General features: G+C 41.2%; 1 protein-coding gene and 1 long non-coding RNA gene across 8 annotated transcripts in view; both read left to right on the top strand.

Annotated features, from left to right (window-relative positions):
* Positions 1 to 27,489, top strand: part of LOC115109278 (kelch-like protein 25) — a 44,941-nt gene that overhangs the window by 3,580 nt on the left and 13,872 nt on the right. For 5 of the 7 annotated variants that reach the window (XR_010461100.1, XR_003860493.2, XR_003860492.2 and 2 more), the window contains exon 2: positions 1,155 to 3,009. Coding sequence is in view for 3 of the 7 variants with exons in the window: in XM_029634020.2 (XP_029489880.2) it covers positions 1,202 to 2,971 (1,770 nt within the window). In the remaining 4 variants the exon portion in view is untranslated. Of the gene's footprint in view, positions 1 to 1,154; positions 3,010 to 11,143; positions 11,315 to 27,489 lie in introns of those variants that run through there. The other 2 variants (XM_029634021.2, XR_003860494.2) reach the window with 2 other exon arrangements.
* Positions 17,070 to 25,912, top strand: LOC135564515 (uncharacterized). The gene is made up of 2 exons (XR_010461099.1): positions 17,070 to 25,020; positions 25,128 to 25,912. It is a non-coding gene; the product is annotated as an uncharacterized LOC135564515 (long non-coding RNA).

The raw sequence follows: 27,489 nt of genomic DNA, 5'->3' as shown, positions 1-27,489 counted from the left end.
CCTTTTGGGATTGGAGTGTTGCTATGCGGTAGAAGTACTAACAGTGATTGAGCAGCAGTGTGCACCCCATGATATTTCCCCTCTGTTGAAAAAGAAAAGCATTCTAATGAATATTGAGTGCAATGTCTCCTTGTCTGAGATTGGAATGACTTCACTAATCGAATGCTCTGTGGTATATAATGGTTTGAAAGCTCTGAATTGGTTTATTAATTACTGTTAGTGTTTTGTGGACTTTGATGACAAGTGGGAGAGACCGTTTTAAAAAGGGATGCCCTGTGTTGACTGACCATTATTTAATAAACCGGCTCAACTGTAGATCTGCTGATATGCTATGAAACGTGCCAGGAAGTCTGCTTAATGATTTAATATGCATATAGGCCATCGATAAGACATAACATAGGCTAGGAACTGTATCTACTACAATTTTAATAAATAGGATTTGGTTACTTTGAAAGGTTGATTTTGAAAGGCTTTCCCACAAACTCTTAACAATTAGGCTATGCTTTACTCAGGAGATTCATTAAGTGGCTTGAATGTGCAATTTAGCTGAGGGGCGCATTCTGGCCGCATTACTCTGTGGGCCTTCTCTGCTGTGTGTGTGTGTGTGAGCTCTATTAATAAAAAATGTTGAGACTGCTGAATAATTTCAGACATCAACTGATGTCATAATGTTGTACCTACTAAGCACGGTTCATTTACATGAGTGACTTTGAAGAATAAAAAATAAAAAAAAGCACTTTAAATAGCCTAACCAAAATCATAGGCCTAACTTGTTTGATTAAATAGGCATATCCACCTTAGGATGATCAATTCTCTGCAATTAGGCTTAGAGGTGTTGTAATAGGCATTATTCCAATGTAGGAATGGCATTCAAATAAGCAGCACGTTATCACATGATCTAGATGTTGCCTAGTAATTGAATACATTTCCCCCATTTGGTTGTCTATGATCAGTTGGATAAATAATACTTTTTTTCAAATTATATTTTAAGTCTGCCCTTAACTTTGGGCCAATGAGTAGATGTAAAGAATCTGTTAAGTTTATTTGATTTAACAATAAATCCCCATTTGAGCTCAACTTTAGAAGAAAATTGTATGTTGGGAAAAATATCCACCAGTTTGTTTTGCATCTCATTTTCTGTTTTTGTTTTTCAGTAGTTGGAGAAATTAGGACAAGCGACTCCCTGGAGTTCTCTGAAACCATGTCAGTCAGCGTCCATGAAAACCGTAAGTCCCGGACCAGCACGGGCTCCATGAACATCTCACTGTTCCATAAGCCCTCGCATCCAGACAGCGTGCTCACCCACCTCAACACCCTCCGCAAGCAGTGCATGTTCACTGACGTGATGCTGTGGGCGGGGGACCGCTCCTTCCCCTGCCATCGGGCGGTACTGGCCGCATGCAGCCGCTACTTTGAGGCGATGTTCAGCGGCGGGCTCCGTGAGAGCCTGGACAACGAGGTGAACTTCAGAGACAGTGTGCATCCAGAGGTGTTGGAGCTGCTGCTGGACTTTGCCTACTCGTCACGTGTCATCATCAACGAGGAGAACGCGGAGTCGTTGCTGGAGGCGGGAGACATGCTGCAGTTCCACGACATCAGAGACGCTGCTGCGGAGTTCCTGGAGAAGAACCTGCACTTGTCCAACTGCCTGGGTATGATGCTACTGTCTGATGCCCACCAATGCAAACAGCTGTATGAGCTCTCCTGGAGGATGTGCCTGGTGCACTTTGAGGCGTTGCGGGACACAGAGGACTTCTACGGCCTCAACAAAGACAAGCTGCTGAACCTGATCCTCAGCGATGAGCTGGAGATCGAGGACGAGCATATCGTGTTCAATGCTGTGATGCGCTGGGTGCGCTACGACCTGGACGGCCGCAGAGACTACCTCCCTGAGCTGCTGGGTGGAATCCGCCTGGCCCTGCTGCCCTCGGAGTGTCTGATTGAGGCGGTGGCCTGCGAGGAGCTGGTGATGTCAGACAAGAGGAGCCGGCAGATAGTGGAGGAGGCCATGCAGTGCAAGAAGAAGATCCTGCAAAACGATGGGGTGGTCACCAGCCCATGTGCCCGGCCCCGCAAGGCAGGCCACACGTTGCTCATCTTGGGAGGACATACCTTCATGTGTGATAAGATCTACCAAGTGGACCACAAAGCCAAGGAGATCATTCCCAAGTCGGTCTTGCCCAGTCCCAGGAAAGAGTTCAGCGCCTGTGCAATTGGCTGTAAGGTCTACGTGACTGGGGGGAGGGGTTCTGAGAACGGGGTGTCCAAGGATGTTTGGATCTATGACACGGTCCATGAGGAGTGGTCTAAAGGAGCTCCCATGTTGATAGCACGGTTTGGCCATGGTTCAGCTGAACTGGAGAACTGGCTGTATGTGGTGGGTGGCCACACTGCCATAGCAGGCATCTTCCCAGCCTCCCCCTCAGTCTCCCTCAAACAGGTAGAGCGGTATCACCCACTCACCAACAAATGGACCATGAAGGCGCCGCTCAGAGATGGTGTTAGCAATGCAGCTGTGGTCAGCGCCAAGCTAAAGCTGTTTGTGTTTGGTGGTACCACCATACACCGAGACAAGGCCTCAAAGGTGCAGTGCTACGACCCTCTAGAGAACCGCTGGGCCATCGCAGCAGAATGTCCGCAACCGTGGAGATACACAGCCGCTGCTGTTCTGGGCAGCCAGATCTTCATAATGGGCGGAGACACTGAGTTCACTGCCGCCTCCGCCTATCGCTTTGACTGTGAGACCAACCAGTGGTCTCGTGTTGGGGACATGACTTCTAAAAGAATGAGCTGCCATGCGGTGGCCTCTGGGAACAAACTGTACGTGGTGGGGGGCTACTTTGGGACGCAGCGCTGCAAGACGCTAGACTGTTATGACCCTACGTCTGATAGCTGGAACAGTATAACCACAGTGCCTTACTCACTAATTCCCACTGCGTTTGTAAGCACCTGGAAACATCTACCTGCCTAGCAACCTTGACATGAACAAGGAGTGGTCTCCAGAACTGGGTAAGTGTTAGATGAATTTATTTCTTATGTGTTCATTAACCAATTTAAAATAATCTGTCCGTTTCTAAGAATTTGTAAGATCCTTATTTGCATAAAATGGACAGAGGCCCGTCAACCGAAATTGGCCAATAGCGTTTATTCTCGAGAGCACTGGTCATAATACCATGTACATTGGTTTAAATACCTCACATTTTGTCATAGCGTCTTGAATGCCCCTCCTTCTCTCCGACAAGGACAAAGCTGCTTCTAAAGTCCATTCCAACCCACTAGCGCACATACATTACACACTATATCTGGATTATCTCCTGAAGTCTCACCACAGTATATTACCACTTGACAGTTCCAGTCCCCCCTCAGATATGGAAAACTCTCGCTGTCTTATTTTATCTCCACAGGGTTATAGCCGGGTCGGTTCAAACAGGTTAAGGATTCTCTTTGCTTACTTTAGACACATGCATTCCTTCTTCCACAATGGTTATCATTTCCAATTACCCCTTGTCCATGCCAAACAACCTTTTTTCTTATGAACTAACATTATTAATCAGATATAATAAAACAGGGTAGAATTCAAGTAGTTCTAGATAAATGTATACGTTGTAATCCTTTGAACATATTCATGGAGCACTTTCCATAAGATGTGTACTATATTTCCCCAAATTCTGATTTTAAAGGCTTTCAAGTGAAAGCGACTCAAGTCTGCTAGCTGTTGATATGTACACTTGGCAGACTGATCTCAGGATAAGTGAACGCCAGACTGCTAAGCTTGTCTAAGTTCTGCTTTTTAAAGTAGAGGTCGACCGATTTATAATTTTTCAACGCCGATACCGATTATTGGAGGACCAAAAAGGCCGATACCGATTTAATCGGTCGATTAAAATATATATATAAATAATGACAATTACAACAATACTGAATGAACACTTAACTTAATATAATACATCAATAAAATCAATGTAGCCTCAAGTAAATAATGAAACGTGTTATATTTGGTTTAAATAATGCAAAACCAAGTGTTGGAGAAGAAAGTAAAAGTGCAATATGTACTAACTTTTCAGTTCCTTGCTCAGAACATGAGAACATATGAAAGCTGATGGTTCCTTTAACATGAGTCTTCAATATTCCCAGGTAACAAGTTTTAAGGTTGTAGGATTTATAGGACTATTTCCCTCGATACCATTTGTATTTCATTAACCTTTGACTATTGGATGTTCTTATAGGCACTTTAGTATTGCCAGTGTAACAGTATAGCTTCCGTCCCTCTAGTTAGCGCGCGCTAACTAGCTAGCCATTTCACTTCGGTTACACCAGCCTCATCTCGGGAGTTGATAGGCTTGAAGTCATAAACAACGCAATGCTTGACGCACAACAAAGAGCTGCTCGCAAAACACACGGAAGTGCTGTTTGAATGAATGTTTACGCGCCTGCTTCTGCCTACCACCGCTCAGTCAGATGCTTGTATGCTCAGTCAGATTATATGCAACACAGAACACGCTAGGTAATATCATCAACCATGTGTAGTTAACTAGTGATTATGATTGATTGTTTTTTATAAGATAAGTTTAATGCTAGCTAGCAACTTACTTTGGCTTACTGCATTCGCGTAACAGGCAGTCTCCTGTTGTGCAACGAGAGGCAAGTTGTTATTGTGTTGGACTAGTTAACTGTAAGTTTGCAAGATTGGATCACCCGAGCTGACAAGGTGAAAATCTTTCGTTCTGCGCCTGAACAAGGCAGTCATTGAAAATAAGAATGTGTTCTTAACTGACTTGCCTAGTTAAATAAAGGTATAATCGGCAAATCGGCTCCTGAAAATTCCGATTGTTATGAAAACTTGAAATCGGCCATTCCGATTAATCGGTCGACCTCTAGTTATTTTGTGTGCTGAGGAGAGGTGTGGCTACTCAATGAAAGGGGTAGGGATGCACAATATATCGGTGAACGTATTGGAATGTGCAAAACCAATGTCAAAGCTGCTGTGCATACCTATATAACATAGGTACATGATTTAATGATTCCACGTAAAAGTTTGCTCTAAGTGCAACACAGTAGTCCTAAACTAGCCAACAATGTCTGCTGTGTGAATTGAGCAGTCATTTGAAAGAGTAATAATTTCAGCGAGACCACTCGGGCAAAATCCTAAGCCAAGATGATGGAATTCATTGCTCTTGACAACCAACCGTTCTCTGTCGTGGGTGATGTTGGCTTTCACCGACTTGTTGAGCACTGGTACACACTACCAGGTGCGGTATTTTTCAGATGTTGCACATCCGGAGTTACACAGTAATGATGTCACTGCTATTAGCTTCACGACATACATACTATAGAACACCGTTTGTCTTTGCGTGTCAAAAAAGATACAGTAGCACTGTCAAAGCTGTACAGACTGCAAACACCGGCCACCAACGATGTGTTTACAATACCGCGTTGGTAATAAAGCATTTTGTTCGACCGCAACTTCTGGGGTAGCTAGCATTAGCTTGGTACCTAGATAGCACCAATACAACCAGACTGAAAACAATGACGAGTACAACCTGCAGTCATTCTCATTATTCTTAGCAATGATTTGGAAAAGTACAAACTCTGCAGTACCTGGATGATGATGGCTTTTGGGAGTGGTAGCTAGTACTATAGTAGCAGTAAAGGCTGGAAGGTTTATCAGGGGGAAATCGCTGTGCCTCTGTCAGGATCAGCAGAGCAGTAAGCCACTCAGACATTTATTTGTGAGCTGCATTAGAGGTTTTCCAGTCAATTGGCTATTAGCCTATTGGAGAACATGCTGGGGCTCAATCGGTTTTACATGGCATGACCAGAGAGCAACCAAGAGATACTCTAATGGGGGTGGGTGCTGTTCAGTTGTGAAAGCCAGTAGATCCCAAATGTACCTTAACCTCATTAAATATAGTCTAAAGTACAGCCCTGTAGTTTCCTAAACTGACATGATGTCCTGTTTTTATCATGAATAAATGAGACCATCGCAGTTATTTACAGTTATGCATATGCCTGAATTGTGCCTTATCTGAAAGGTAGGTGAGTATGTTTGCTGATGCTGAGCTACTGTAGTGGGATTGGAGTATTGCTGAAAAGACCTTCAAACCCAATAACCCCTGTAGTCTTAATGGATGATGTTGCTACAGGGGACAGGGAGGCTCAAGTCGGTCCAGTCATCTACCAGGCTAGTGAGAACAGAAGCAACTAACTTAGTTCACATTACCCCTGTGCTGTGAGCTGAGGTTTAGTCTCCTGTGTGTAATCATTAACACTCACCTTACAGCAAACATCACAGGGCTCCATTTCAAAGGAGCAGATGGCCCAGCTTCATAATTAGCCCCTGGGGGCCAGGCTAGAGAGGCTGGATCCCCAGGGTGGCTGCCCTTCCTCTCTCCCTGACTGATGAATGTGGCGGCTGGGCTGCCTGGGAGACTGTAGCTGGGTGACTCTCTGGTTGTTGTGAAATTGTTAGGTTAGATATTACTGCATGGTCGGAACTAGAAGCACAAGCGTTTTGCTACACTCGCATTAACATCTGCTAACCATGTGTATGTGACAAATAAAATTTGATTTTGATTTGAACTTACAGCTGCTGTTACATCCTCACCCTCTCCACACATCCATTTCTCCCTAAACACAATTTGTTGAATGACTGCAACCAACTTCCCCTGTAAAGGAGTCAGGTGAGGTGGTCACAGTACAGACACCCACATGCTTTGGTCTGTGAGCAGGCCTGTGAATCCTGTTTCAGTTATTTACTTTATTTTTAAAATATTTATATTTACAACTACAGCAGGTTAAAGGGGAGAGTAGACTACCTGCCCGCATCTAGCCACACTCCACCTGCTATTCAAGTATCTCTCTGGTACTGCCCCTGAACTTTACAGTCTCGACTCCCCAGCAATATGGTTGAGCCATAGTGTTGGACCAAACCAGTGAACAAAAAAGTATGTCATTACTCAGTAGGCACCTTTTATGCCAGAAGTGCGTATCCTAAACATTTTCGATTCGACTGGAGCCTCTTGTCAGACATTTTGGTACCCTCTTACACTTAATCAGATGTCAGGGCTTGAAGCGCTCACATTTTAATGAGGACTTTTTATTTTAGAAGCCAGCCTGTGAGGACTAGGGTTACACTGGATGGTTTTGGGTGGTCGAATAGGCATGATTATTAATCCAATCCAATATGAGGAATGATTCTATGAAATATAATTTAGGAAATTTGAATCATTGGTCCATAATATTAAGCCTTTGATACTGTTGGTTCGTTTCCTTGTCAATCATTAGTGAAATTAGCATCATGACTATCTTTAATTAAATCATTAAAACCTTTAATGCAATTGCAGACAAGTTGACAACAGGAACACAGCGCATGTTTCTGAGTAAGTTCTGCAAAATGTAAAAGGTCCCAAGTTATTTTATTAAACCCGTAGTCCAGCCCTAGTGATGTCACTGCATACGTCATTATCTTCTACTCCTGAGACCAAAACCATGCCTACTCAACACACTCTTGTTTTAATATAGCTATATAAAAGCTTAGCAGTAAATGTCCAAGTTGATTTTATAGTGGAATGTTTGACTAATCTCTTACACTCCCCTGCAGAGTTCTGTCTTCATTCACACATTTCTCAGAAAGTTTCGTAAGAGGCAGAGAGCCTAGAAAACACATGTGGAACAATACTAAACCTCTATAATGAATATATATTGTTAATCTGTAGTCTAGGACCCTATAAATGTAAGGAGGGTGGGGTCTTATAACCCCTCTTCTATTAATACAACATAAGCATAATCAATTATTATAATATATCAAACATTTGGTATAGCCCGTATCATGACCCCTAGGTGAACCCTTTTCAATACCAACATGGTAGAAACACTGTATGGAAAATGTATCTGGAGTACTGATGTGTTTAATTTGCCCTGCCTGTGTGTCTGAAGTAGAGATTGATCGGAATGGCCGATTTTAATTAGGGCCGTTTTCATAACAATCAGAAATTTTTACCCTTTAAAAAAATAAAAGAACTAGGCAAGTCAGTTAACACATTCTTATTTTCAATAACGGCCTAGGAACGGTGGGTTAACTGCCTTGTTCAGGGGCAGAATGACAGATTTTCACCTTGTCAGCTCAGGGGTTCCAATCTTGTAACCTTACAGTTAACTCGTCCAACGCTCTAACCACCTGCCTCTCATTGCACTCCACGAGGAGCCTGCCTGTTACGAGAATGCAGTAGAAGCCAAGGTAAGTTGCTAGCTAGCATTAAACTTAACTTATAAAAAAAACAATCGATCAAAATCACTAGTTATAACTACACAACTATCTAGCTTGTCCTGCTTTGCATATAATCGATGCAACGCTGGGGGATGATTAAACAAAAGCACATTTGCGGGGGAAAAAGCACAATCGTTGGACGACTGTTCCTAACCATAAACAACAATGCCTTTTAAATCAATACACAGGTATATATTTGTGAACCTGCATATTTAGCTAAAAGAAATCCAGGTTAGCAGGCAATATTAACCAGGGGAAATTGTCATTTCTCTTGCGTTCATTGCACGCAGAGTCAGGGTATATGCAACAGCCTGGCTCAGTGCGAACTAATTTGCCAGAATTTTACGTAATTATGACATAGATTGAAGGTTGTGCAATGTAAAAACAATATTTAGACTTGGGGATGCCGCCCGTTAGATAAAATACGGAATGGTTCCATATTTCACTGAAATAATAAACGTTTTGTTTTCGAAATGATAGTTTCCGGATTCGACCATATTAATGACCAACGGCTCGTATTTCTGTGTGTTATAATTAAGTCTATGATTTGAGCAGTCCGACTGAGCGATGGTGGGCAGCAGCAGGCTCGTAAGCATTCATTCAAACAGCACTTTCGTGTGTCTTGCCAGCAGCTCTTCGCAAGCACAGCGCTGTTTATGACTTCAAGCCTATCAGCCTAATGGCTGGTGTAACCGATGTGAAATGGCTAGCTAGTTAGCTGGGTGTGCGCTAATAGCGTTTCAAACGTCACTCGCTCTGAGACTTGGAGTAGTTATTCCCCTTGCTCTGCAAGGGCCGCGGCTTTTGAAGCAGCGTTACCCATCGCTCCACGAGTGTGGCTGTTGTCGATGTGTTCCTGGTTCGAGCCCAGGTAGGGGCGGGGAGAGGGACGGAAGCTATACTGTTACACTGGCAATACTATAGTGCCTATAAGAACATCCAATAGTCAAAGGTATATGAAATACAAATGGTATAGAGAAATAGTCCTATAAATACTATATTAACTACAACCTAAAACCTCTTACCTTGGAATATTGAAGTCTCATGTTAAAGGGAACCACAAACTTTCATGTTCTGAGCAAGGAACTTAAACGTTAGCTTTTTATCATGGTACATATTGCACTTTCTTCTCCAACACTTTGTTTTTGCATTATTTAAACCAAATTGAACATGTTTCATTATTTATTTGAGGCTAAATAGATTTTTATTGATGTATTATATTAAGTTAAAATAAGTGTTCATTCAGTATTGTTGTAATTGTCATCAATATATTTTTAAAATCGGCCGATTTAAATCGGAAACGGCTTTTTTGGTCCTCCAATAATCTGTATCGGTGTTAAAATCATAATCGGTCGACCTCTACTGTGAAGAGTTCTGTAAATTGCTCTCCACACCGACGCATTCACGCTAGCTGGACAAATGAAGCAAATCAGTACGCAAGATACATTTTACATAGTGTTTCTCCCATGTTGGTCTCACAGGCTTTGCCCTCCCAAAGCGCATCGTCGTTTTGAATCTAATGAATGTCCATAGGGAGGTGTAGACCTGTTAGAATACTCTCTTGGCACAGGGATGATACCTCTCTTGGCTTTGCTGTGTCCTAGGGGTGGATTCTCCTCAGTTCAACATGGTGACTGTACAAAGGCCTGTATCCTCTTCTCATTCCTGACATTTGTTTGTGAAAGTCACCCACAGGGCCTTGAGCTTATGGTTTTTATTGGCCTGAGTGTGGCTTACAGCTGACTCCTTCCTGTATAGCGTGATAGTGGTTGGTTGTGGGAGGAAGAGGAAAAAAATGGTGTTAAAGCTATGAAGAGGTGTCTCTGTCTTGCTTGGCTTGGAGATGGGGGTTTTCCAGCTCAGTGGTTAGGCTCCACAGTGAGTTCAGATTTAATTTAATTACGCCCGAGCAGAAAATAAGGGGATACTATAACATCGTGATCGCTTTCACTCTCAGCAAACTAAAGTAACCTATTTACAGTACTCCCGAGTGGCTTCAGCAGTCTAAGGCACTGCATCTCAGTGCTAGAGGTGTCGCTACAGACATCCTGGTTCGAATCCAGGTTGTATCACAACCGGCGGTGAGTCCCATAGGGCGGCGCACAATTGGCCCAGCGTCATCTGGGTTTGGCCGGTTTAGGCCGTCATTGTAAATAAGAATTTGTCATTAACTGACTTGCTTGGTTAAATTATAAAAATAATACTGTAGGTACTGTAGGTCTTCTGCTATTATATTTTAAAGTATGTTTTTATGAACCTCAGACCCAGAGGCAACTATATAATGATGGTTGACCATAATTCTGAACAGATATACAGTAATGGTGTCTTTCTTTAATGAACCAATCTGAGTTTACCACTGATACCCTGGGCAATTTGACAAAGTTGCAGAAATGTAGGACAGATGCCCAGCACCCAGTCAGTCATATCAGACATCTGAGCTCCACTACAGTAAATGATCCTCGGGGGGAGCCTGCCAGGCTGCGACACACCTCAGGCTACAGTCTGCCTGTTCTTTCACCAGAATTTTCCACCGCAAGCAGCCACACTGTAGAGAATACTTAATGGCTGTACTAAATGGGCAACGTTAAACACATGGCCATTTCCTCTGCTTTAGTTTTACTGTTAATGCTTTTTGAGATTGGTTCGGTTTCTGTTCTATATTTTATAACACTTTGGTTTCAAAGATAAATTTAAAACGTTACATGCGCTCTTATGTGGGCTGAATAGTGTAACGCAGAATAAAACAATTAATAGTCCCATGATGGTAGTGACCGCTTATCACTTATTAACCATAATTAATTCACATTACTTTACCAAAATGCCTCCGTGTCTATATTAGATTTGTTTCATGACTTCATTATTTCATCTCATCTCTAGATTTCCTGTCTGATCGGGATAGGCTTTTGACCTTTTGACTGTTCGAGTGCAAGTACTCTGGGAAGGGTGAAGAAAAAGAAACACGTTTCTGCATGCCATTTTTTTATGATTAAATTATTGAAACCGTAATATCAACTGGGTATGTCGTGGCACACAATCTTCAAAAAGGTAATATCCTCAGCAGTGTGTCCCTTTTAATTTGGCAGACAAAACACTTGTTTCCTGGACTCCTATGGTCAAGACTCCTATTTTATAGTAAAAAAAACATAACAGAATAGTGCGTCGACATCTCATGTCTCAAGCAGTTATTTTCGGTGATAATTTGAAACTGGGCTTAATTTGGCAAGTTGAGGGTTACAAACAAATCTCTTTTCGATATACATACATTCAGTTTAGTTTATGCCCATTCCTTGGAATTTTCTAAATTGATGAACAATTCTACCTTGAACGCTGCATGGGCATTAATTACCGCCACATCTGAGTAGGCCTGCGGTTTTATTTTACCAGTCCTGAACCTGTGACCAGGAACATGCTACGTAGGGGCAATATCAGAATAAAATATCTAGTGCTCGTCTCTTCTGAGCAAAGTCTACAGAGCTGAGATCTATCAGCAAACTTAACGTGTAAATATTTGTATGAACATAAGATTCAACAACTGAGACGTAAACTGAACAAGTTCCACAGACGTGACTAACAGAAATGGAATGTGGCCTTAGCCCTCACCCTTCGATCCAACAGGTCCCAAACGTGCTCAATGGGATTGAGATCTGGGCTCGGCGCTGGCCATGGCCATGGCTGAACACTGACGTTCCTGTCTTGCAGGAAATCACACACAGAACGAGCAGTATGGCTGGTGGCATTGTCATGCTGGAGGGTCATGTCAGGATGAGCCTGCAGGAAGGGTACCACATGCGGGAAAAGGATGTCTTCCCTGTTACGCACAGTGTTGAGATTGCCTGCAATGACAAGCTCAGTCCGATGATGCTGTGACACACCGCCCCACACCATGACGGACTCTCCACCTCCAAATCGATCCCACTCCAGAGTACAGGCCCCGGTGTAACGCTCATTCCTTAGACGATAATCGGGAATCCTCATGCTTCCTTGCAGCATGCCTAAGGCACATTCACGCAGATGAGCAGGGACCCTGGGCATCTTTCTTTTTCAGTCTGCAAAAAAGGCCTCTTAGTATCCTAGGTTTTCATAACTGTGACCTTAATTGCCTATTGTCTTTAAGCGGTTAGTGTCTTAACGAACGTTCCATAGGTGCATGTTCATTAATTGTTTATGGTTCATTGAACAAGCATGGGAAACAGTGTTTAACCTGTTATGGCTGCATCCCTTTTGTTCTCAATTTCCGCCTGAAGACATACCCTAATCTAACTGCCTGTAGCTCAGCCCCAGAGGCAAGGATATGCATATTGTTGGTATAATTTGAATGGAAACATTCTGAAGTTTGTGGAAATATTAATTGAATGTAGGAGAATATAACACAGTAGATCTGGTGGAAGAAAAGAGAAAGAAAGAGCATACGTTTTCTGTTTTTTATTGTTGTAGCATCTTTCACATGTACTAGAATAGCCACACAGTCAGGATGCTGGAGATCATTTTGATGGATAACACAAGAGGGCAACTGTAGGTGTGCAAAGTTTCAGACTGATAACTTCAGGAATGGGTGAGCTACATGACATTTAGCATGAAGTCACCCAGGTGTCCCACACAAGTTGCCCAAATGTACCCAAGTGGCCGAATTGGTGAAATTACATAACTATATACAACAGTGCAAATAACTATATACAACATATCAAAAAGCAATTCTAACACACACACACACACACAAAAAAATGTTTAAATTTTTTTTTTTTTTTTTTTTTTTTTAAACCGTACACTCTTTGGAAGTCCTCGACACAATATTTTGCTGCCTGTGCCATATCCCAGAGCAGTCTCTTTCTGATGTAAAGCAGGGGCAAACTGAACAAGTGGTGCAGTTCATGCGACACAGAACACAACAACGCCTCAATGCTGTGCCCTGAGGCACAGTCATGCCTGCAGTAATGAACTGTGGCATATGAACACCACTGGGGGCAGAGGTAGAGCGGGCAGCTTGGCACCGGGGGCTCCCAGTCGGAGTCGCTATCACTGAAAGAAAACATTAAAACAAATATTTGTATGAGCCTTTTATCATCACATAAAATAAACAGATATGTATTGTATAGAGCAGAGGGAACAGTCACTAAGGTGAAGTGCTGTTCCATTCAACTCCGGCCATTGTTGTGGGCCTGCCCTCCCCTGAACAGCACCCAATGGCTATTTCATATGGAAATGGGGAGGAGTAGCAGGCGCAGTGGCCATGTGTGTGTTTGCTGTTCTACTCCATTCCATTTGAATAAAAATGTAATAGTGTCTCTGCCTTTTTTCGAAAGGTATTACTTTCAGCTTTGCTGTGTTATGGCTGATCGCAAGGATATCAGTCAATTGAAATTGGGAGACTGGCTTACGCACTGGGGAGCAAGGCCCAGCCAATCAATTATTATTTTTCTTTGCCCACACAAGGGCTTTATTACAGACAAACCTTCTTCAGTTTCATCAGCTGTCCAGGTGGCTGGTCTCAGAAATCCCGCAGATCAAGAAGCTGGATGTGGAGGTCATGGGCTGGTGTGGTTACACATGGTCTGTGGTTGTGAGGCTGGTTGGACGTACTGCCTAATTTTCTAAAATGACATTGGAGGCTTCTGGTAGAGAAATTCTGTCAACAGCTCTGGTGGACTTCGCTGCTGTCAGCATGCCAATTGCATGCTCCCTCAAATCTTGACATCTGTGGCATTATGTTACAACTGCACATTTTTTAAGTGGCCTCTTGTCCCCAGCACAAGGGGCACCTGTGTAATGATCATGCTGTTTTAATCAACTTCTTGATATGCCACACCTGCCAGGGGGATGGATTATCTTGACAAATTTGTGCACAAAATTTGAGAAGAGTAAGATTTCGGGGCATATGGAACATTTCTGGGATCGTTTATTTCAGTTCAAGAAACATGGGACCAAAACTTTACATGGCACTGGCGGAGCTTTGCTAGTTAGATGCACTATGTAGAAATTGCTCTGCCATTTCCTGGTTGCTAAAATTCTAATAGTTCACCTAATTTCAGTTTGATTAAAAAAGCAAGCATCGTGTAGAGCAGGGCTCTCCAGCCCGGTTCCTGGAGAGCTGCGTTCCTGTAGGTTTTCACTCCAACCCGACTCTAGCACACCTGATTCTAATAATTAGCTGGTTGATAAGCTGAACCTGGTTAGTTACTGTGGTTGGACCAAAAACCAACAGGAAGGTAGTTCTCCAGGAACCGGGTTGGATGACAATTTGTTCTTAACCATGACAGAATAATTCATTTAGACATTTTTATGCCCAACATAGGTACAAGGCCATCAGACTGTTAAACAGCCACCACTAACATAGTATGTTGGCAGCAGCCACTCAGACTAAACTCCAGCCACTTTAATAATGGAGAAATTGATGTAAAAAATGTATCACTAGCCACTTTAAACAATGCCACTTAATATGTTTACATACCCTACATTACTCATATGTATATAATGTACTCGATACCATCTACTGCATCTTGCCTATGCCGTTCTGTACCATCACTCATTCATGTATTTTTATGTACATATTCTTCATCCCTTACACTTGTGTGTGTGTGTGTGTGTGTGTGTGTATAAGGTAGTTGTTGTGAAATTGTTAGGTTAGATTACTCGTTGGTTATCACTGCATTGTCGGAACTAGAAGCACAAGCATTTCGCTACACTCGCATTATCATCTGCTAACCATGTGTATGTGACATTTGATATGCACCATGTAAACCGCTGTGAAATATATTTTCCAGCTGTTTTTACTTTGTTTTTTAAACCAGATTAAGACTCAAACTAGACTTAACGGGAAGCATAGAAATGGCAATAGATATTGTGCTTATGTTGCTTTCAATGAGAATTAAAGATCTATAACAATTCTATGTGAATTTGGTCGGGATGCCCAAAAATTAGCATATTGCTGCTTTTAAAGCAAAATTGCAGCTCCATGTGTGTCCCAGTCCCACCATGTGACATTGTGTCTGAAAGCATGGTACACTTATGTTACTGCTTCTCTTACCTCCAGTCCAGAGGGATTGTATTGGGTAGCTGCATTGTGACTGTGCCTAGATCAGTAATCCAGTTAATTTGCCAGAACAAGCAGTCGTGACACCATGCCAACCAGTACCCCCTGCTTCCAGAAAGACTAAACCAGCTAATTGTGTGGCTGTTGCAGAGGCACTACATCAGATTTTGTGGATATTAATCTTATCTCTCTGTGGCACATGTTACTGTCGCAGGAAACATGGTGTTTTGGCCCAATGTACTGGTGCTCCAACTGTAACGCCATGCAGCTGGTAGCTAGACACAGGGAACATAGAGAGTACTAGACTCTCCCTCACAAATCTACATACATTAAACACAGCTTCCTCTCCCCAGAATAGGGGGGGGGGGCTTTGCTTGTTCAGCCTGCCCTAAGTACACTGCTCAAAAAAATAAAGGGAACACTTAAACAACACAATGTAACTCTAAGTCAATCACACTTCTGTGAAATCAAACTGTCCACTTAGGAACACTGATTGACAATACATTTCACATGCTGGTGGAAATTATAGGCAATTAGCAAGACACCCCCAATAAAGGAGTGGTTCTGCAGGTGGTGACCACAGACCACTTCTCAGTTCCTATGCTTCCTGGCTGATGTTTTGGGCACTTTTGAATGGTGGCGGTGCTTTCACTCTAGTGGTAGCATGAGACGGAGTCTACAACCCACACAAGTGGCTCAGGTAGTGCAGCTCATCCAGGATGGACCATCAATGCGAGCTGTGGCAAGGTTTGCTGTGTCTGTCAGCGTAGTGTCAAGAGCATGGAGGCGCTACCAGGAGACAGGCCAATACATCAGGAGACGTGGAGGAGGCCGTAGGAGGGCAACAACCCAGCAGCAGGACCGCTACCTCCGCCTTTGTGCAAGGAGAAGCAGGAGGAGCACTGCCAGAGCCCTGCAAAATGACCTCCAGCAGGCCACAAATGTGCATGTGTCTGCTCAAACGGTCAGAAACAGACTCCATGAGAGTGGTATGAGGGCCCGACGTCCACAGGTGGGTTGTGCTTACAGCCCTGTGCTCTTCACAGATGAAAGCAGGTTCATACTGAGCACGTGACAGAGTCTGGAGACGCTGTGGAGAACGTTCTGCTGCTTGCAACATCCTCCAGCATGACCGGTTTGGCGGTGGGTCAGTCATGGTATGGGGTGCATTTCTTTGGGGGCCGCACAGCCCTCCATGTGCTCGCCAGAGGTAGCCTGGCTGCCATTAGGTACCGAGATGAGATCCTCGGACCCCTTTTGAGACCATATTCTGGTGCGGTTGGCCCTGGGTTCCTCCTAATGCAAGACAATGCTAGATCTCATGTGTCTGGAGTGTGTCAGCAGTTCCTGCAAGAGGAAGGCATTGATGCTATGGACTGGCCCGCCCGTTCCCCAAACCTGAATCCAATTGAGCACACCTGGGACATCATGTCTCGCTCCATCCACCAACGCCACGTTGCACCACAGACTGTCCAGGAGTTGGCGGATGCTTTAGTCCAGGTCTGGGAGGAGATCCCTCAGGAGACCATCCGCCACCTCATCAGGAGCATGCCCAGGCGTTGTAGGGAGGTCATACAGGCAAGTGGAGGCCACACACACTACTGAGCCTCATTTTGACTTGTTTTAAGGACATTACATCAAAGTTGGATCAGCCTGTAGTGTGGTTTTCCACTTTAATTTTGAGTGTGACTCCAAATCGAGACTTCCATGGGTTGATAAATTTGATTTTTGTGTGATTTTGTTGTCAGCACATTCAACTATGTAAAGAAAAAAGTATTTAATAAGAATATTTCTTTCATTCAGATCTAGGATGTGTTATTTTAGTGTTCCCTTTATTTTTTTGAGCAGTGTATATTGGCAGTAGTCTGAACAGGCTGACATGGCATTGCACTGAACTTCCCTTTCCTGAAATCCACTGGTTCTTTGCTATCCCTACCCGCCCTGAAATTTCAAACCTTATCGCATTATGCAGCAGAGCTATGTTCATTCTGCTCCAGTCTAGACCGGTGTCCAGATAAGGATATCATGAGCCATTACACTGTAATAGGAGGCTGAGATCCTTCATCATACAATTACCATGAACCGGTGATATGCCAAATCCGCTATTGTTTCTTCTTTAAAGAAAATTGCCTATCTTCCACACTGTGGGGTGTGAAAGCAGGATGTGCAGAGATGTTAAAAATACAAAGCATTGAGACTTGTTAAGCAAACCTTATTGGTACCAACTTCCAGGGCATGTTCCATATTGTCTGAGAGCCTTACACAATAGTAGGCTGATACAGAACAAGTTAAAAGGTAATTGCCTGTCCTCCGCCTTTTACTCATTTTGAATGTAAAGGAATGCAGTCCAGCGTCTGAATCTACTAACTTTGAATGTTAAATCTGCAGGAGTATTCATAAATATTATCCTCTAAAGTGCTTTAACCTATTTCATCAACAGAAAAAGCTAAACTCATCGTAGTCTCTTGTTCGACGCTGTTTAAGTAGGGATGGGCAGTTATTCGCATACCCAAACGGACGTTAGTATTTGATTTACTTGCGAGACTAATTTGAGTACATAAATGCCTATTTTAATTAAAAGGCTTTGTCTAAAATTGTATTAAATTCTGTGACATTGCTACATACAATGAAAGACTATGCATTTCTAAATAGCTTGTTATTGTCACTAGAGGTCGACCGATTATGATTTTTCAACGTCGATACCGAATTATTGGAGGAACCAAAAAAAGCCGGTTCCGATTAATCGGCCGTTTTATAAATATAACTTTATTTTTTTCCCTTCTTTTCATGACAATTACAACAATACTGAATGAACACTTATTTTAATACATTAATAAAATCAACTTAGTCTCAAATAATAAATCATGTTCAATTTGGTTTAAATAAGGCAAAAACAATGTTGGAGAAGAAAGTAAATGTACAATGTGCCAGCAAACGTTTAAGTTCCTTGCTCAGAACATGAGAACATATGAAAGCTGATGGTTCCTTTTTAACATGAGTCTTCAATATTTCCAGTTAAGTTTTAGGTTGTAGTTATTATAGGACTATTTATATATACCATTTTGTATTTCATATACCTTTGACTACTGGATATTCTTATAGGCACTATAGTATTGCCAGCCTAATCTCGGGAGTTGATAGGCTTGAAGTCATAATCAGAGTTGCACTTCAAGCATTGCGAATAGATGCTGGGAAACGCAGGAAAGTGCTGTTTGAATGAATGCTTACGAGCCTGCTGCTGCCTACCACCGCTCAGACTGCTATATCAAATCATAGACTTAATTATAATATAATAAACACACATACGAGCCTTAGGTCATTAATATGGTCAAATCCGGAAACTCATCTAGAAAACAAAACGTTTATTTTTTTCAGTGAAATACGGATACGTTCTGTATTTTATCGACCGGGTGGCATCCAGAAGTCTAAATATTGCTGTTACATTGCACAACCTTCAATGTTATGTCATAATTATGTAAAATTCTGGTAAATTAGTTATGGTCTTTTGTTAGGAAGAAATGGTCTTCAGACAGTTCAACGAGCCAGGCAGCCCAAACTGCTGCATATACCCTGACTCTGCTTACACTGAACACAAGAGAAGTGACACAATTTCCCTAGTTAATATTGCCTGCTAACATGAGTCTTTTACAAATATGCAGGTTTAAAAATATATACTTGTGTATTGATTTTAAGAAAGGCATTTATGCTTAGGTACATTGGTGCAATGATTGCACTTTTTTCACGAATGCGCTTTTGTTAAATCATCATCTGTTTGGTGAAGATGGAAGTAGGCTGTGATTCGATGATAAAATTAACAGGCACCACATTGATTATTTGCAACACAGGACAAGCTAGTTAAACTAGTAATATAATCAACCATCTTTAGTTAACTAGTGATTATGTTAAGATTGTTTTTTATAAGTATAATGCTAGCTAGCAACTTACCTTTGCTCCTTGCTGCACTCTCATAACAGGTGGTCAGCCTGCCACGCAGTCTCCTCGTAATCGGCGTCCAAAAATGCTGATTTCCGATTTAAGAGAACTTGAAATCAGCCCTAATTAATCTGCCAAGCCGATTTAAATCGGTCGACATCTAATTGTCACTTGGTCAAAGCAGCTCTGTCAGAGGCTCCATTTTGAGCATGCGACGTGGGAGATTTGTAAGCAATGCAACATTTTATTATAATTACAGAATTAAGTTGGCAAAAATGAGTATGCTAGGGTGATTCTCACAATCTTAGTTTCAAAGATTTCAAACATGAAATCTTTAAAGACATGCATCAACAAATGTCCTTTTTAGGCATTAATATCAAGGTCTGAAGTGTTTGAGCATACATTTTTAAAACATTTACTGACAATTTAACACCTTTTTTGAACATATTTTCCAAAACAAGTCCTTAATCTCATTACATGAATGGTCTGAAAACGTCAAGACCATTAGGAAAGCTAATACATTTTCACATAAAAATAAAAACAGATTTGTTACTTGAAACTCTGAAATAATATATATTTTTTAATTAAAATGTTTATTTGATTTTAACTGACTTCTCTCATTACCGCAACACCTTCCTCAATCTTCAACCTAAAATTTTTGACATTTCATTGACACCTGACATATTTTTAAAATGTGGCAAGCCTGAAAGAACGTAACGTATAGATTCTGCATATGCATTTAAAAGCAAACTTTTCCATTCATTAAATTAACATTAAATGGACACAGGTTCGGAAATGAGGTTGATTTTGGTAATGATACTAAGACTGTGGTATAGTTAAAAACATGACATTTTTAGAAAATTAGATCATATTGGCACAACCATGGATTTAAGTTCAATCAATTTCATTTTGCAGTGCTTCAAAAGTACATAACAGGCTAAAAACAAAACACATAAACACATACAAAAACATTAGAGCACATATCACTACACACACTGGCCTGTACAGTGTCCCTTGGGATGACGTTTCTATGACCCCAAGCTCTGGTGCAGCTTCTTTATCTTTAAGCCAAAATTTTCATGCGTTTTGCAAGCACATGTTTCTGTCTGACTCTTTGCTGGCCAATCCAAAGTGGCTTAAGTTAACAAGTTCTCATTTACAACTGCAACCTGGCCAAGATAAAGCAACGCAATGCGACAAAAACAAGAGTTACACAAACAAACGTACAGTCAATAACACAATAGAAAAATCTATGTACAGTGTGTGCAAATGTAGAAGATTAGGGAGGTAAGGCAATAAATAGGCCATAGAGGTGAAATAATTACAATTTACCATTTACACTGGAGTGATAGATGTGCAGATGATGATGTGCAAGTAGAGCCTTGGAAAGGTTGTGCCTTGGATTCTCAGACTTCTATGAAGATTTGCCATAGTGTCTGTCAGGGCTCTCTTACGGAATATCTGGCTCTTTTCCGAATTTCTCCGGATTCCCGTTTATTACAGTGGAGACTTCATCTTGATGAAGGAAATGGCTAATGAGTTTGCGCATTAGTCTTCTCTGGCTGTTATTGAATAATGTTCTCTGATGACCTCTCTTTGTAGTTTTCTTCTGGACCTATCTGCCTTCCATGTTGTCAATGACCTGCTTCCTCTTGGCCATCATCTCAATTATTTTCTTTAGGTTGACAATCTCTTTGGTCTTCTCCAGCAGCTTTTCTGTGTAGCGCAACTTTGACCTCAATTTGGAATGTTTTCTTTCTTCGGTTCTTCTTTCTGGGTGAGTTTCTTGGTGCTTGTGTCTCTTCTTTTAGGAGTTGAGTTGATGGCAGGGACATTTACCTGCTGAGGTGAGAATGGCAGTTCTCTTGAGGAGGCTGTCTTCTTGAAGACTTTGAATAACTTAATTTTGCCTCTTGAACATGTTGAAGTGTATTGTCTTCTTCGCTTCATGGTATTATGTCCATCACAGCTTTTAGATGTTTATTTTTTCTGTAATACCTCTTGAGTTTTCCCGCCACTGTGCTTCGTTTGTTGCTGCTTTGTCAGATCTGGAGTTTTCTTGATTTTACAATTTTGCTTTTGTTTTTGCTATCTAGAAATGGAAAGGAAGCATGAAAGGAGCATGTCTCAAAACATGGGGGAAATCGTACTGTTATGGACACGTCATCTTATAGTAAAGACTGAATGGCTTACTGACGTGTGTGTACATCCTATAGTAGTGACTGAATGGCTTACAGACTGTGTGGACATCCATAGTATCTAAATGGCTTACTAATTCTGTGTGTGGTGGATGTGTGCGCGTGCATGTGTAGACTTCTAAACACTGTAGGGTATTGACTTCTTATAGACACTGTGAGGGCATAGGCTTCCTGTAGACCTATATGCTAATTACTCTTGCTGTAACTTCTCCAACCCCTAACCTCTCTTGTCTTCTTTCTGTACTCTTCCAGCAGTTCTGGGTTGGTGTAAGCTTTCTCTGAATTTTGTCAGCCTACAGTAAAGCTTTCTTTTTGTCACTTGCTGATTGTCTCCAATTAAACAGGACATAAAGAAAAATCTCAACAGTTAGTAAATAATATTTAAATTAATAGTTCATTATATATATTAAATAGTCAGTATGATTCAATTCTCATTACCGAAACAGAAGTTCTCTCTACCACAACTAGCCTTAAATTGTAGTGGTAAGTGAGAATGGTGTTGCGAAGGATAAGGAACCGTAGCATGTTTTGCTAACAATGGAGAAGACATGATGACTAAGCACATTTTTATCACTCAATGTACATAATTAGACATTAATGAATTATATTTTCATAGATTTAAAAACGTAACGTTTTTCTAAATGTGGGAAACTACCTGTATCGGTAATGACAATCAATACTGTCGTGTATGCAGTCTGACGAGCTTGTTTAACTTTTAACTGGAGAAATATAAAGATCTGCTTACCTGGTAGCCATCTTGAAGGTACTGGCAGATTTGTTGCTTCATTCAAAATCAAACGTTATTTAAAATTCTCTGTGTAAACAGTCCAAATGTTGCGTAGGATGAGAACATCAGTCATGGACACTTTTTCCACCATTTTTTAATTTTTATACATGAATATTCGGTTAATAATTTATCATTTGAAAACATCTATTATAACATCCATTTATTTTTTTCAGGATATTTTAATTTTACTCTGTTTTAAATTACAACATAACAACATACATTCGGACAGAGCTGGACGCGTTGCGGTCATTAGAATTGCAGCAGAAAAGTCAGATCCGTAACATGCTGCTGTTTTCCAATAAATATGCCAATGTGAGGGAAACCTTATGGCTTTATTCTTGTGTGCGAACAGATTTGAATGACATGAAAATAACAGCCCTCCATACTTTCTGTAGATTTATCCTTCTCCTAGATATCTGGATAGCCAGTACACCGGTGTGCGCTGAAATTGTTTGATTGCTGATATTTATAGGAAAATATTTTTATTTTATTTAATACATTACAAGCATCGTTACATGTACTGTAGTGAAAATACACCCGCTAAATCACTTAATATCTTACCGTTTATTTTATAAAACAGCATTTTCCTTTACCCTCCAAGATTGTGCAATCCTCTCCCCAAGCTTCCTCTGCCTTTGCAGTTTCCTACATTTACCAGAAAGCCTCGCAACATTCAGCTCTCTCTCCCCTGGTTGCCACAGTCAGAATTGGCTATATCGTAAACATTCATAAAACAATTTGCTTTTTGGGCTTAATTTAAGGTTAGCAATGTCGTTAACACGGGTGTGTTCATTATACAGTGGTCCCTGCAGCATACTCTCAAACTTGTGTGATTAGAACGCTTATTTAGAACATTGTTTTGAAACGTAATGTCCTAAATGTGACCAGTTTATTTTTGGATGCATGCAATGTTCAGACATCCTCAGAAGCGGTGTCCGCATAACACAATCATCCAAACCGGAAAATGTATGCTACATTATTCTTAGCGTTATCTGAGGAAAGATTTACTTAACACAACGGTCATATTTGGGTAACTTTCGGCTGACAAACCATAATATGAATTGGCTAATGGCAATGACTATTTACAATGAATCACATCACGGGTGAGCTCAACATTGATCAAAATCATTTAAAAAATCTAAAATGTCACTTTTTTTTTCCTTCCCCGTGTCAACTTAAGATAAGACATGAGTTTTGTCTGTTTGCAGTATTCATGTTGAAGAGGGTGTGTCTACGATCATTCCTTTCCCTTCATTCAAAGATGAGTGAACCGTCCCTTCACATGAATTTGTTATAATATCTTTGGTCTGAGATGTTTACGTGACACCCAGAATGCATGGTATAATGTCAACAAACAAGGTGCCACACGTAGCTGGCGAACAGCTTTGGGTTAGTACAACTGTCAAAGTATTTTACACACATCCATTACAATCTATGCAAGAATTGGAACGCATCATTTTTCACCAGTACTTAAAACTAAATATATTATGCTCCATATATGCATACATTTGGTTATGCTACAGTAGAAACAACACGATATACAGAAAATAAGGCATGCACTTTGATATGCACCATCATTAGCTGAGATAACAAGTGGGCTGGACATGCTGAGTGATGAGTGTGGATTGGTCTGCAGTGTTGCATCTTGTCTATATAATGAGCTGCTCGTAATGCAGTTTTCGAAAGATATAACTTTAACCACGGAGAATTGCAAATATTTTGCTGCTGCTCTCAACATTGCTGCCCTGAATTTATCAGATGCTATCGACAAAGGCCAGTGTGGAAAAATGTCTGGATGACGATCGTGCCATGCAATGCTGTCTCTAAAAATAACACATTTTGAAATCGGTGGAACACAACCGGCCAAACAAGCTGTGTAAACTAAACAGAAACACAGGGGTTGTAGTCTGCCATGAAGATTTCATCCATGTATACAGGTAAGAATCTAGCTACAGATTCAGACATTATATGTTTCTAATTTTGTTAACATTTTCATTGCAGGCTTCAGCTTGCTGTTAGCTAGCCAGCTGGAGTTCGATGGCTGGCTTGCTAACCAAATAACGTTAGTTTCATTGTTAACTTTAGCTTGCTATGACAATTTGTTTGTATTGCTAGTAACGTTACTCATTGGATTGGGATTATATTTCATATTTTAGCTAGTTAATGTGACTAAACAAAAGAGTTAAAGCTTGCTGTTAGCTAGCTAATGTCAGCTGAGGTTAAGTGGCTAGCTAACATTAACGTGTGTGTGTAACGTTAGTGTAGTTCTCAGAATGCCATTCCGCATTGCTAGTTATAGCCTAATGTTAGCTAGCTAACATTGAACCTATTGGGTTAACTTTAGCTAGCTATGACAATCTGTTTATTGCTTGCCGTTAGCTAGCCAGCTGATGTTAGATGTCTGGCTAGTTACAGTAGCTAACATTCCCTGTATGAACTGTGTAGTGATATCTCAGAATGCCATTTCACATCTATATAATAAGGCTAAAATATTTATCTGGAATTTGTCTTTCATCATCAATCAGTAGAATACGCCTGACTCTAATCCACCAGTCATACAGTTACCAAAACTCACCAAGTTTTCCCCCCGACTGGTGCTTCGGCCTTATCAAGCGGCGCTTCAGAAAGACCAGAGTGAACACTGTCTGATATTTCTAGTGTTGTGAAGGACAGCACTGTGACGGGTCAACATCTCACAGCTGGTTGGACTGGAGGATGGTACGGTGCTGGTGGAAAGCTATGGCTGGCAACAACACCTGGCTCCGTACTTCAGGCTGCTGCCACAGAGCAAGCAGTTCCAGCACATCAGGTAAAAAAATATTTTCATTAAGGTTATTCTTATCAATACTTGGGAGGTGAATTGATCTTGTGCAGGGTTGTAATGTCTTCTGATTTTTGTTATTCCCTGTTTTACAGCTTCGATGCTCTGGTGCCTGGTGTTGTCACCAAGGAGTTTTCGGGAGGTCGGGAACATGGTTCAGCTTCTGCGCATCCTTCCTCACATAGATAGTCTGCCTATAAAATCACCACCTGGACTGGACACAGCTAGACAAATGTATATTTTTAACAAGATCAGGGAGTTTTGCGACGAAGAAGCCATGGACATCACATGCCCTGCACCAAAGTCAAGGGCAAGACCGAAACAGGCTCTCCAAAATATACATTCTCTTGTTCATGCATGGTTTGGACGGACCAGTCATCAGCACTATCTGCAGTGCCTCTATTCACATGACTCTCTCCTAACACATACGTTGCTGCTAATATTAAATGTTTTTATCCTGCTGCTCACCCACTTTACCCCTGATTGTATACATATAACTACCTCATCAATCACTGATAGATAGTGTTAATATAAATGTCTATTTCTGATATTGCTACTATGCAAGTAACCATTTGGCTGCACAGTTTACACCGTCTGTAGAGACCACCCACTTAGCAAAATATTGGTATGTGTGGTCGTAACATACCACAACAATATTGTGTGACCGTATCAAGTGTCATTTACAGAAATATTTGGCGCATGCATCTTTATGTACTGTACATGAGTAACTCACTCAGGTTGCATGGCCTTAACTTATGTATGGAATACTGTGAAAAGTGCATGTGCAACAGTTTATAAAGTATGTAAATGTACTGGTGTGAAAGAATTTGGGCAGTGGTGTGAAGTATTTTTATTAAAGTACTTTTTTGTGGTACCTGTACACTACTTTACTTTTTTTCTATATTTTTTGGGGCTACTTTTACTTCACTACATTCATAAAGAAAATTATTTTTACTCAATACATTTTCCTTGACACCCAAACTACTTGTTACATTTTGATAGAAATTGTCCAATTCACACTTATCAAGAGAACATCCCTACTGCCTCTGATCTGGCCAACTCACTAAACACATGCTTTTTTTTGTAAATTGTCTTGAGTGTTGACGAGAGCCAGGGGCACACTCCAATAAATGGAATTGTGCCGTCTGGTTTAATATGAGGAATTTGAAGTGATTTATGATTTTACTCTGACAGTTGTTTTTTTTTTACCACTGAATGTGGCTGGGGGTTATAGCATTTATTTCACATAACCCATCAATTTATACAATTGTGTCTGGGTAAGTGTCTATAATATTTATCTGGACACTGTTTACCTGGATTTGTTCCTTATTGTAGGCTACTATTACCTTTTTAGTCTTAGTCTTTACTGCACTACTCACTGTTTTAACACATGACCTCATGCGAATCCTTAAAGAGATGGGTGTGGCTGGTTTAAGAGGGTGTGAACAATGCTGAATGGGTGTAGACAAGCGAGAACTCCCAGTTGGTCCTTTTCTCAAAAGTGAGTTTACAAGTTGATCAACTTTCAAAGCAGAATTACTTGCCCATTGTTCCTAATTGCAGTGTATGCTGTACTATTTTGTATCTCTGAGTCTACTTTTATTCAATTTCAAATGTTGCTACATAAGACTGATTTGAACTGGTCAGTCACATTTTGGAACAGTGAGTGCATTGAACATGTAAATATATTGTAGAACGAGGTGGGGTTCAGCTGAAACTCATACTTTGTGGCTGTAACTAGTGACTACCCTCACCCCTTATCTTAAGGGCTTGTATATTTGATGAAGGTTGGGTTGTCGAGTTTGTATTCATCCTCCTGCTTGCTGGCGGACATAAGTCTCCTCGTTGGAGAGAATTCCAAAAGGATAAGTAATAACACTTCCAACTGTAAAACATTTATTCACCAAATGATGTTAATGTTAAAATTATTTCATATTATTTCCAATGTTGAGTCACTGATGTTTATCAGCCTGTTGTCAAGCTAGCTAACACAAGATCCGCGTTGGGGACGATGAAATAACAGAAGCCCATTTTTAATGACTGAAGCGAAGTGGGAGAGGGACATAAACAGGGCGGGGCCATAGTTGGGGGAAAGCTGAAATTTATGCAAATACTCCGACATCCTTTTGCTATTAACCAATCGAAGCTCAATATAATTTCCAGATCCTACTGGATTGGCTTATACCTAGCCTGCTTGCTAGCACCAACATGAGGGCGAAGCAAGTGTCGCCATCTGAATTTACGCGTTAAAAAGAATCTCGGACATGTCAGACGTGAAAGCTATGATGAACAACTAAACTAACTAATCAATCAAATTGAATCCAATTTATTTATATAGCCCTTCTTACATCAGCTGATGTCACAAAGTGCTGTACAGAAACCCAGCCTAAAACCCCAAACAGCAAGCAATGTAGAAGCAATGCAGGTGTAGAAGCACAGTAGCTAGGAAGAAACCTA

Source organism: Oncorhynchus nerka, linkage group LG25 (genome assembly GCF_034236695.1).
Source record: "Oncorhynchus nerka isolate Pitt River linkage group LG25, Oner_Uvic_2.0, whole genome shotgun sequence".
In the NCBI taxonomy this organism is placed as follows: domain Eukaryota; kingdom Metazoa; phylum Chordata; class Actinopteri; order Salmoniformes; family Salmonidae; genus Oncorhynchus; species Oncorhynchus nerka.
This window is presented reverse-complemented; position numbering and strand designations above follow the sequence as displayed.